The 13,382-nt window shown below is 31.2% G+C and overlaps 1 protein-coding gene across 1 annotated transcript; it reads right to left on the minus strand.

Annotated features, from left to right (window-relative positions):
* Positions 1 to 327: 327 nt before the first annotated feature.
* LOC136042959 (elongation factor 1-gamma-like) lies at positions 328 to 8,537 on the minus strand. The gene is made up of 4 exons (XM_065727862.1): positions 8,229 to 8,537; positions 5,909 to 6,047; positions 3,578 to 3,747; positions 328 to 706 (listed from the first exon to the last, which is right to left on the minus strand). The coding sequence occupies exons 1-4, from the start codon at positions 8,408 to 8,410 to the stop codon at positions 343 to 345; spliced, it is 855 nt and encodes a 284-aa protein (XP_065583934.1). The 5' UTR covers positions 8,411 to 8,537; the 3' UTR covers positions 328 to 342.
* Positions 8,538 to 13,382: the final 4,845 nt, after the last annotated feature.

Below are 13,382 nucleotides of genomic sequence, written 5' to 3' on the forward strand. Positions count from 1 at the left end.
TACTCGGCGGGTAAGTTCAGAATCATACCCTAATTTTTCAAATACTTTAAAATTTAAAATATGACCGTTATTTAACATATGGGCACTCACTTAAATTTGTGTGAAATTGGAGTCACATAAACAATAATTCGGTTTTTGAGACAATTAGGGATCAGTTAAACAAAAACATGATAAGCTAAAATGAAAGAAGCAAGTTGTTTAAAAACTCCCCATTAACAAGGTTGCATAAAATACAAAATTTGACATCTCATTTCGATATGAATGATTATGTATTGGAATTAGAGACAGCAATACTATTTTAGAGCAAATGGGTTAATACCAATTCAATAGATAAGGCCGTATCTATGGGGACAGGAGTACCGGATTTACCCCTTCCCCCATGAAGTTGTTGTCCGACTCAAAAACGTAAAAAATGCATACAAACAAGTTATCAACGCGATTCTTAAAGCCCCCTCCCTCCTCCAAGTAAAAATCCTGGACATACTTGAAAAAGGGGTAATTTAAGGTAAAAAGCGAAACTTTTTTCTCAAACTTACCCGTAATAAGGTTGCATGACATGTAAACTTTGGCAAGTTCATCTTGATACTTATATTCACTATACCAGATTGAGTAATTTTCCTTGTCAAACTTCTCCCTAAAGTATGGGATTGATTTGGTCTCCTCGTTGTTGGAGTAGAAACGCTTGAAGTCATCCATGTTGAACGTTCTAATCAATAAAACCAATATAATAATGTTTTATTCAGAATTTAATTGAACTATTAAGGTGAACTTCTACCATAAATAGTAACATTATAGTAAAATTAGTTATAATTAGACACCAAACCGTCACACAAGGATGTTAGAATTAAATATTAATTAGATTAACTAACTATTAGTGCTCTGCGATAAGGAAAGAATCAGCAGCTATCTAACCGAATATCTAGGGCATCAGCACAATCCTATTTTTCACTAATATCAATACATATATATAAATCACAAGTGAAAAAAGGGAAAACTTAACATGGCAGGGGATGGGGGAAGATGACAGAAAACTTATCCAGTATCAACTTAGTTAAGCTGTTCAAAGATGATTTTCCGCCGCCGTCAAACTTAACACGGCGGTGGATGAGAGAAGATGACAGAAAACTTACCCAGTATTAAGTTAGTTAAACTGTTCAAAGATGATTTTTCGCCATAACACAAAGGACTAACTGCGGTTTTATTAATTAACACATAACGCAACTGTAGTACCTTTTCAGTCTTATTTCAACAGCTTAATTAAAAAATAAACACAAATACCCCTGAACAGATAGTATACAAGACATATTCTCTCAGCATAATTTTTGTGCGTTTCCATCAAAAGAAGATCCATTTTTTACGTTCTAATAGTGATCCCAGAAGATAGCATTAGCCAATTTTTTTTGTCTCAGATATGCATAACGTTGCGTCAAAAGGAGTCATAATTGGAACCGCAAACGAAGTGCATAATTAATTGACTTAATTTTGCTTTATAGGGAGCCTTTCCAGACCAGAGCTTATACGACGAAGGAGCTGGCATAATAAACTTATGATATTTTATGATCAGATTAAAAAAATATTAAGTATTTGTTTAAATGACTATATTATGGAAATCATCCCCAACTTCAATAAGCATATTGTAATTTCTGATGTTCAAAAGCATTTATTGAAATCAATTAAATTAATGGTTTATTTTGCGTCAGAGCTCAATAACACACATTTCGTTCTTTTCGAGATAGAAAATTCTTAGTGTATTTATCTATCAGGATAAATCAAACACCTTCATGCAAAAACCTTTCTTAAAGTCTTTGGAGCTGCAAGAGTTTGCACTGATTTTTTTTTTTCATTTCAACTATAATTTTTGGACAATAGGAACAACATAGGCATTCAGTGAGTGTAAAATAGAACACTATATTTGACCAAATCTTCCCATTTTCGAATTACTTACGCAAAATAAATTTTACTGTCTAAAGGGTGTTTATTAGAGCAAAATTACTGCACTTGCATAACATATTATTGAAATTTATTACAAAAAGCTACACTGAACGAGGGCATCACTATTCATATATTTGATCAACGTCTTACTTCAAAGAGAACAATAAGATTGAGGAGCGTCAGGTGATTCTCCCCGCTTCACAGTAGCTATCATTCACATCAGCTTTACATGTAATGGACCAGCTTGGTTCCTTACATGGATCGCAAGCATGGGCTTTAGAGTTTATTTCGGGTCAAGTGCGAGTGCTGTCTTTTCTTGTCACACTTCCTAGAGGAATTCACTGGTCATAATTTGGTTTATCTGACTTAAATATAAAAAATCCCCCCTTTTCCCCCCTAACTACCGATTGTAACTGCACAAATGCAGTTACTATTTACTAATTAAGCATGATGACCAATATAAATCTACCAAGGACCTTTAGCATCCGCATCGTTTATTATACACTTCAACTGACGAATAATTCAAAATTTTTGAGAACTGGCAGTTTTTTATTTTTAATCTACAAGCGACTCAAGTGACAGGTAATTCGAGGGGCTGAACTCTGTGTAATGGCCCAATATGTATTCCCTTCTCTAATATACTCTATTGATATTAAGGAGGGGGGATTCGCCTCTTTTATACCGTCTTTCAATAAAATTTCTCTTCTTAAAGCTTTATTAAAGTTGTTTTGTTGTTGGAAAACTATCATACAGGGATATGGCCCTGTTTAATTCTTTTTATTACGAATTTAATCTGCATCAATCAGACTGGAGATCATACAATAGACATACATAAATCTACCTTTTTTCAATCTCTATCTTTTTGGCATCTTAAAGGCATATTTAAATAGATTTAATGCTCAAAGTTAATACAATATGCCAATCTGTCTTATGTAACTATACATATAAGTTGTCCTGAATTTTTAGATAGATTGTGCTGATACTTTTCTCAGCTTTGTCAGAAGCCTTTCCAGACCATAATGCTTATAAGAAGAAGCAGTTGGTAGGATAAACCTCTATTGCTCTATGACGATATGGAAAGAAATTCAGCATTTAGCTGAAAATCTATGGAATCATCAAATTCATGTGTTTATGTTTTATTATCCAGACATATAAACAACACAAGTGAACAAAACCAAATTGAGGGGATGGAGGGGGATTGTAAAGCTTCAAATTTAAATTGTGCTATTGCATAACCTTGCTTTTAGCCATCCTGGTTGCAGTGCTAGCTAACAGCCTAGTAATTTCATTGGGCGTTCGTGTTAAAATACCCAAGCTGCGTGTTCTTGGGACTCAGGTTCAGATTGAGGTGCTCTAATACCATACAATGTAATAAATAAATAAAAAAAAGTTTAAATTTAAAAGCAAAAACGTAAAATAAAACCATTCAAAGAAAATTAAAGAGATTTAAAACTCGGACTGACTTTTGAGAGTAAAACACAAATGTCATCAACCGATTTTTAAAGATCACTATCAATAAGGATCAAAGTGAATTTTTTAAAATTTAATAAATGGTTATATATATAAGTCTTAGGATATTGTTAAGAGTGGTATATTGTTTTTGGAGCTCCAATTGAGGTCGTTCTTTCAATTTAAATTATCTTACCCCTTGGGCATCTCGTCAAAGGGATCCTTGCTCTTGGGTTCAGCTGCAAGAGCCTCCTCAACAGCATCTGCTGGTTCTTCTTGCTCTTTCTTTGGCACTTCCTTCTTTTCTGGTTTTGCTTTCACTGCTTTCGGGGCCTTTTCTGTCTTCTTCTTTTCTCCACTTCCGATCTAAAATACAATTGATGGAATAATAAATACAAAATTCATCTTTAAGATAGGAAGTTCGAACTGCTATAAAAACTATTAATAATTTACCCTGTTTTCAAAAGGGGTGCCAAATATTTCACAACAAGAGCATTAAAAGAATTACTTTCAATTTTGAAGTCAAATTTAATGACATTTCTCAACGAATTAGAATGATCTTGTTAAGTTTCATTCCTAGCAGTCCAGACTATACAAAGTGTATTCGATGTTCAATTATGAAGCGTTCACTATGTAAACTATTGTAAGGCATAGAAAATTGTATAAAAACAAGTCTACATCTGTTGATACTTACGCAAGTAATAAATCTTTCTGTAATTTTGGTTTAAGATTGATTCTTTTTAAGATTAAATGCATGATAATTTCTATACCAAAGAAATTTGGCAATGCCGTGAAAATTTTGGTGAAAATAAAAGTGTATTTATCTATGTATCTATCAATATTCCACAACTGGTTCGATCCGACTATATAATAAAAGTGTTATGACAAACTTAAGGTATATGTTCCCTTTAAAAGAAGCGATTTCGCGACAAGTCTGCAGCTGCATCAAAAGGACAAGATCCTTACGCATTTTTAAAGGAGGATCAAAGCTTGATTCAAAAACAGGAAAAATGTCTTGTTTTTAACCAATTTTCTAAGTATTCTCAATCTAAAAACCATGCACATTAAATTTTTATCATTGCAATGCGGCAATTGGATAGGTCTGAATCTAAGCTATGGATTGACAGAAATAATATTCTATTTCGTTGATATATCCAAAACCTAGGGGCAGGCATGCAAAAAGTGCCATAGCAATTTTCAAATTTGTTGCCAATATTTTTCTGAAAATACCATTTTTACATATAAAAATACTATTGCTCGAAGAAAAGCTATCAAAACACAAGTTGCGATTTGGACCTTTTTACATACCTGCCTAGGAGAGCATAAAAATGACATGCTAAAGATTGCACAGGGAACACGAACCTTAAGAAACGTGTTACTTTAACACGTTTAGAAAAAAAAGAAAAAAAAAACAAGAAAAAAAAAAAAAAAAAAAAACGCACTCGTGATTTGTCTTCTGGCAAAAAAATACGAAATCCCACATTTTTGTAGACTGGACCTTGAAATTTTTTCCGCAGGGTTCTCTGATACGCTGAATGCGATGGTGTGATTTTCGTTAAGATTCTATAACTTTTAGGGGTTTTTCCCCCTATTTTCCAAAATAAGGCAAATTTTCTCAGGCTCGTAACTTTTGATGACGAAGATTAAATTTGATGAAACTTATAGTCGTTCGGACTGAAGCCCTAACTTAGTGTTGGGACAAAAAAGTTAATATTTTTATATATTTTCCTAACATAACACCTTGTGCTTTATATTGTTGTGGGATTACGTAAAGATAGGACTCTCTAGAACAAAATTAAATAAAATCTTTTCTCAATGTTTATTTTCAGAGAAATCATCTCAGGCTCTGTTGAAGTTCAGGCATTGTATTAAAGTTATACAATTTGAAAAACACAACCAAGAAACATTATTTAGTAAAAGTTTCAATAGCTTTCTATAAGAATTTCTATAAATTTCCACAAGAATCACTCAATAAGGATTTCGGCGAGAGATAATTGAATCTAAAACTCTCTTAAGACAAGCAGACAAGTGATTTTACTTCAATCCATATTTGTAACTTCAAAATACAAAATTGTATCTGATTTCCATTTTTTTTAAGTATCAGTGTCCTTGCCTCAAGACGTAAATTAATGAGTCGTTGGAAATGACTAAGATTACTTTTTTTCTCTCGCAAAACAATCACACTGTATGATTTTTGATTGTTTATGCTTTTTAACTGTATCTGATTTATGCGTTTCTGATTTCGTTTATGTAACAATTCGAACGTTTCTGGTTTTTGATTTTTCAAGTGATGATGTAATCGAGTGTTTACGATTTTCGATTGCAGTTTTTTTCCGAGTGTCGATGTAACAATTCGACTGTTTATGATTTTGAATGAGATGTTTTGATTTTTTGAGCGTTTATGTAAGACTACTAAGTATACATACTCCTTGATTTTTTTATTCCTTTCGTTTTAATACTGAAGTCCATAAAATGACGATCATAATATCCCAGCCATTCGAAAAAAAAACAAAACAAAAAAACTTACAGCTGCCTGGAACTCAGCATACTTCTTTGGATCGAATTCACCAGCCTTTTCGCACAGCTTGAAGTCGCCAATCACAGCCTTGACCTGCTTCTGGTTAATTAGAGTGATAAACCAGCGGTTGGTATTGACATAAGATTTTCTGGAATGCTCCTGCCGAATTGCTTTCGGCGTCGAGAGTGATGCTACATGGCACCTCGATTTAGACCGGTCTCTTGGAAGGATGTGGACATCCTCCTGAATATTTGTCATGGCTGAGAAGGCACATGCCGTGTCCTTCCATCTGGTTGGGGAACGACCTCTTGGGCGTTTCCCACCATGAAGCACGGGATCAAAGAATCCTTTGATCTTACACGTACGGTTTTTTTAAAGGTAACATATTCTTGGATTTTTTTTTTGTTAAATATAAATAGAACAGGCCATGAGTGTGACTCATTTTTTTTTACCTTTTAAACCCAGAGCAGAAGCTTCCTTATTAGAAGCAAACGTTTAGGTGGGAAGCATTCGGTAGTTCATCACGTAATTTGCCAGGTACTTAATACCGTACCAGAAGAATACCTTGGTTATTCCGGGCTGGGGTGGCTCTACTGTACCAACACAGTTAAGTTCAATTCTTAAGATTGACGATGGTATTTCTTTTTTTTCTCTGCTTATTCTTTTTGTTCGGTTAATTTTTAAGCCTTTCGGTTAAAGGCTTAATTTTTCTTAGGTCATAATCTAGATGAATTAGTCTCTATATAACTTTTTAGAACTTTAATCCAAGGAGTTTTTAACCTACAAGGAGCTTCAGGAAATGGATCCTGAATCATCTCACTTCTTAAAGACAAATTCTAGTTGAATTAGTTTTTGTTGTTGCACAACTCATCCTTGTCAGAAGCTTTTCCAGACCAGAATGCTTATAAAAAGAAGTATCTGGTAGGATAAACTTCTCTTACTCTATGATGATATGGAAAGACATTCAGCATTTAACTGAAAATCTATGGAATCATCATACTATATAATTAATACTCATTTCACAGATTAAGGGAATACTGCACTGGCATTAACACTAGGGAAATGAAAGATAGCTTTAGGGGCGATATCTGTTTTCAAGAAACCAGTACTAGCCTGTTCACATGATGCTAACATATATAGGGAAACCCAAAAAGTATGGATAGGTTCTAAGAGTGGAAACTAGGGCTAGTGTTAACAAAAAACTGTGAACATCACCTAGCGTTTGGCGACACGTTCTAATTCTGTCACGAACTGGACCAGACACTGATTAATATACTAATTTTTCCAAATACACAAATTAAAATAGTTATTCTTATTACACTAAAAAATCCAATCGCCGTCAAAACATTAGATTGTTGTGGGGGGGGGGGGTTTGGGTTGGAGAGTTTCAAAACTAATAGGAAAGGAAATTCATATTTGTGTCATACAAATACGAGAGAAAAACAGCATTATCCAACGAAACTATAAAAAGTTAAAGAACTTCTAATAATTATTGCTTGCTATCTTTTTTTTTACTTTGGCTTTATTTTCCAAAAAGAAGAATAATTTGTTTTCTTTTTATTTATAACTTTTTGTCCCTACTTTCGAGCTTTACTGAAAATCCAAATTCGAGCACGTTCAAACCCAACTTTTGCAACTATACCCATTTTTAAGTGCAAAGATTTTCGTATTTCGTATCTATACTGTACATGCACTACAAAATGTACAAGCATTGTACATTTAGGGAAGTTTTGTGGGAGGGGTTTCACTATAATGTTTTTAAAAGCCAGCTTTAAGGGCCAGACCCTAAATACCTGATATGTTTCCAGAAGTGCTTGATCAGAAAGAGAAAAATTCACATCATTTTCTACAAATATTTTAGAAATTTTGAAAAATATGTCAAGAAATTTTGTCAAAAAGAATTGAACTGAGTTTTTATGGTGTTTTCCCAATTAGCCTTTCTTTTGTAACTAAATCATTAGATTTTTTTCTAATTGCACTATAAAAAAAAATCAAATATTGCGAAAATATCACACATAAGGTTGTATGCTGTGATATGTTTCATCACTAAAACAAGTATTAAAATCTATCGCAGGAGATGAGTGTCTGGCGTGCTCTGTAAAAAGCTGACCCATACTAACTACGAGCAAATGACTAGATGTTCTAATCTTATCTTTTTCTGTGTTTCGTAAAACAAACCCAAAACTTAATGACAACATGCTTAACTGATTGCCGTCCACATATTTAGTAAATTGCAAAACAAGCATAAGTAAAAATTACACCCTATCAGACTTTTATCTCCAAATAAGGCTGAGAATTAGTAACTACACAATTAGAGATGAAAAGGTACCTAAAAGCCTCGTCCAAAACATGCTGATAGAGATGGAGTAATGTGCATGTGACAACAATATCAGCTAAGGTAATTCTTTCTCCTACTAGGTAAGTTCTTGTAAGAAGATGGTCATCTAAGGCTTGAAGGGCTTTGTCTATATCCTCCTTTGCTCGGGCCGTAGCCTGCTTGTTAAATTGCATAATACCTAAGACAGGGAACACCCAGGTACACGATGCAGGGAGAATTTCAGTATCAGCAAAAGTCTTTCATTGAATAATTTGAGCCTTTTCCAAGTCGCTGCTGCCCCGAAGTGTTTCATTAGCAACTGAAAATTAACAGATTTTATTCAGCTTTTTTTTTTCAAACGGAACTAAATAAAAAAAAAGCAGTAATTAAAAGATTGAAAACATAACTTTGGGCCTTTTAGAGCCAGCAACAATAGATTAAGCATTCCCTCGGTGAAAAAAAAAACTTTAAAATAAAAAATCTCTTTTATAAAATAACTTAATTTCGTTTTGTTCGCTGTAAAAAGTAAAACCAATTGTGCATTGGACGTGTGAGGATTTGTGACGCCATTCATTTTTTTTTTTCAAATTAGGGCCTAAACGTATTTTCTCGAAATCATGATTTATCTAGATCTTTATTTTTCACATTAGAAAATTGTAGAATGTCAATATTCAAAAAGAAATTTACTGTCATTTTTCGAAAAAATTCACAAATAAATAAATAAATATGTTATCGAACAAATTTTGTCCGTGGCTAAGGATAATCAAGCCCTGCTTAAGATTTTAAATAACGTAAGTTTGACATGTTACGGCGAAATTCAACATAGCTACCAAAACTAGAATTTTGGGATAAGCAATAACAAATTTTGGAAAAAATTCCAAGAAAGCATTTTCCATTAGTTTACTTACGGTGATGGTGATGGTTAATACATTTTTTACGCCAGCCTGGACCTGTTCAAGCACTAAAGATTATACTGAACATAACTTAACTATTTAACATAGAAAATTGCATAAATAGTGTGAAAGCTACTTAAGACCGCAGAAAAATAGCATAAAAAACTTGCAGAGGGAAAATAAACCCTGAAAATTAGGAAGAAAGTAGTAGGCTAAATGGAACTTTCAGAGATTTTTAAGGTTTTAGCTGATTCCAAGAGTTTCTCTCCTCTCAACTATTTTCTTTAAAATATAGAAAAGATATTCGTCCCGAATGTGTTTTTGATACTTTTTTTGTCTTTTCAAAATTGTTGGAAGCCAGAGCCATTATCGAATACCAGTTTTATCTTGGCTATTCTCTGTACTTTTGTGACCTCTGTACTTTTTATTCTAGCGTTATTCTTAATAATAATGATTTTGAACAATCCAAGAACGACTATTACAGGTATTTTAAATTTTTGTTCTATCTTTCCCAACCTTTCCATAATAGTAATTTAATTTCGCTATATTTAGCAATACAGACTATTGAAACATTTCTAATATAAACTTCTAAATTATTAAAAGATGCTCCATTAACGACGTTCGATACCATAGATTTCATTTTGCGAGTCTCGGCGTCGGCTGACAGTCTCAGACAAAGGGTCCATTAGCAAATTCTTCCAGTACCACAGGTAGCTTCCAAATTAATTTTGGTAAAAATGACAGCGAATCTAAAATCCTATCAACGAGAGCTAATGTCTCTAAATTCCTGTCGTAAAAATCCTATGTCTGTAAAATCCTGTCGAAGAGCAAATGAGAGGCTAATGAGAAAAAGATGAGAGAGCTAATGAGAAAAAGTAAATACACACGCTTGCCTTTTTTTTATTTTTTTCAGTTTTTTTTAGTTATTAGATTTTTACCTTTTTTTAGTTTTTTAGCTTTTTTAGTTTTTTTTTCTTTTTAGTTTTTTTTTGTAGTTTTTACCTTTTTTATTTTTTTTCTTCTTTTGTATTAGTGTGAAATAATTCAGACGTCATATGCGAACAAACATGACGTCACCTGATCCATCCACAGATCCACCTGATCCATCCACAGATCCACAGACAACTTATTTTTATATATATAGATATATATATATATATATATATATATATATATATATATATATATATATATATATATATATATATATATATATATATATATATATATATATATAAATATATATATATATATATATATATATATATATATATATATATCTATATATATATATATATATAGATATATATATATATATATATATATATATATATATATATATATATATATATATATATATATATATATATATATATATATATATATATATATATATATATATATATATATATATATATATATGATCTCCGTTTCTTGGCCCTTCAGCCAGGAAGTGCAATGGGGGGTTGGGGGCCAGCCATCCTGTGCTTGTGCACACCCTTCCTGACCGTCCTGGCCGGGTTGGTTGGTGTGCTGGATTCGGGATCCTTTGTCTGAGAGGACGCGGGTTCGAATCCCGGTGTACCCAATTCTTCGCGCCACCCCAACACCTAGTTGGTGGGGGCGCTTCAAACCCCCCCCCCAAGCCCCCCGCGCGCGTAAGTCGTTACGCAACATATTAGTTACGCGCCATTGTAGTTGTGTCCCTGTGTCCCACCTGTGAATATAGATAGATATATATATATATATATGAATATATATATATATGAATATATATATATATATATATATATATATATATATATATATATATATATATATATATATATATATATATATATATATATATATATATATATATATATATATATATATATATATATATATATATATATATATATGTGTGTGAATATATATATGTATATATATATATATATATATATATATATATATATATATATATATATATATATATATATATATATATATATATATATATATACTAGCTGTTGGGGTGGCGCTTCGCGCCACCCCAACACCTAGTTGGTGGGGGCGCTTCGCGCCCCCCCCCAAGCCCCCCCGCGCGCGTAAGTCGTTACGCGCCATAATAGTTACGCGCCATTGTAGTTGTGTCCCTATGTCCCACCTGTGAATATAGATAGATAGATATATATATATATATATATATATATATATATATATATATATATATATATATATATATATATATATATATATATATATATATATATATATATATGGTTTTAACTACGTAAAACTTGCGAATATACAACATTCTTTGCTGTCCCATTGTCTTTGCATATAAATAGATTGTCAGGTTTACCGACTCTTGAACATGCAACATATAATGGTCCATGGGAAAACAATCTGTATTCAGATCTATACCTCATGATTCTAATGATTGCCCTTGAGCTTTGTTGATGGTGATTGCTAATCGACCCTTTAGTTTTTTCAGTTTTTTTTTAGTTTTTTATTGGTTTTTACCTTTATTTTAGCTTATTTTTCAGTTTTTTCCTTTTTTTTAGTTTTTTTTAGTTTTTAGTTTTTTTAGTTTTTTACCTTTTTTTAGTTTTTTTAGTTTTTTTAGTTTTTTAGCTTTTTATTTTTTTTATTAGTTTTTAGTTTTTTTTGTAGTTTTTGCCTTTTTTTAGTTTTTTTAGTTTTTTAGCTTTTTTATTAGTTTTTAGTTTTTTTTGTAGTTTTTGCCTTTTTTTAGTTTTTTAGCTTTTTTGTTTTTTTATTTGTTTTTAGTTTTTTTTGTAGTTTTTGCCTTTTTTTAGTTTTTTCAGTTTTGACGTCACCTGATCCAGTTTTTTCAGGTGACGTCACCTGATCCACGATCCACAGATCCACAGACAACTTATTTTTATATATATAGATAGTTTTTTTTTTTACTTATGTCCTGGTCGTCATTTATACTCCCTGTGTCCCGGTGCTTTGTTGATTGCTAATCGAACATTCCTTTTGTCCTGGTCGCTTTCTCTTTGAGTTTCGTCATTTATTGGTTTTTACCTTTATTTTAGCTTATTTTTCAGTTTTTTCCTTTTTTTTAGTTTTTTTTTATTTTTTCCTTTTTTTTAGTTTTTTTTATTTTTTATTTTTTTTAGTTTTTTACCTTTTTTTAGTTTTTTTAGTTTATTTTAGTTTTTTAGCTTTTTTACTTTTTTTATTAGTTTTTAGTTTTTTTTTGTAGTTTTTGCCTTTTTTTAGTTTTTTCAGTTTTTTTTTAGTTTTTTATTGGTTTTTACCTTTATTTTAGCTTATTTTTCAGTTTTTTCCTTTTTTTTTAGTTTTTTTTAGTTTTTAGTTTTTTTCATTTTTACCTTTTTTTTAGTTTTTTTAGTTTTTTAGCTTTTTTATTTTTTTTATTAGTTTTTAGTTTTTTTTGTAGTTTTTGCCTTTTTTTAGTTTTTTTAGTTTTTTAGCTTTTTTATTAGTTTTTAGTTTTTTTGTAGTTTTTGCCTTTTTTTAGTTTTTTTAGTTTTTTAGCTTTTTTATTTTTTTTATTAGTTTTTAGCTTTTTTTGTAGTTTTTGCCTTTTTTAGTTTTTTCAGTTTTGACGTCACCTGATCCAGTTTTTTCAGGTGACGTCACCTGACCCATCCACAGACAGACAACTTATTTTTATATATATAGAAGATAGATATATATATATATATATATATATATATATATATATATATATATATATATATATATATATATATATATATATATATATATATATATATATATATATATATATATATATATATATATATATATATATATATATATATATCTTCTATATATATATAAATAAGTTGTCTGTCTGTCTGTCTGTAGATCAGGTGACGTCATGTTTCTGTGTCGGCTGACGTCATGTTTTCGACTGACGAAATTACAGACCAGGACATCGGGACACAAATGACGACCGGGACACCGGCACAAAGGGAATATAAATGACGACCGGGACACAAGGAATGTTCGATTAGCAATCACCATCAACAAAGCACCGGGACACAAATGACGACCGGGACACAGGGAGTATAAATGATTACCAGGACATAAGTAAAAAAAATTAAAAACTAAAAAAAAGGTAAAAACTACAAAAAAACTAAAAAGAAAAAAAAACTAAAAACTAATAAAAAACTAAAAAAGCTAAAAAGCTAAAAAAAAACTAAAAAAGAAAATAGAATGAAAACGGAAAAAAAATGAAAAATAAAGGAGAAAAACAAAACTAAGAAAAAGAAAAAAAAACTAAAAAAAGGTA

The sequence above is a fragment of the Artemia franciscana genome, unplaced genomic scaffold, assembly GCF_032884065.1.
Source record: "Artemia franciscana unplaced genomic scaffold, ASM3288406v1 Scaffold_2542, whole genome shotgun sequence".
NCBI classification, from domain to species: Eukaryota; Metazoa; Arthropoda; class Branchiopoda; order Anostraca; family Artemiidae; genus Artemia; species Artemia franciscana.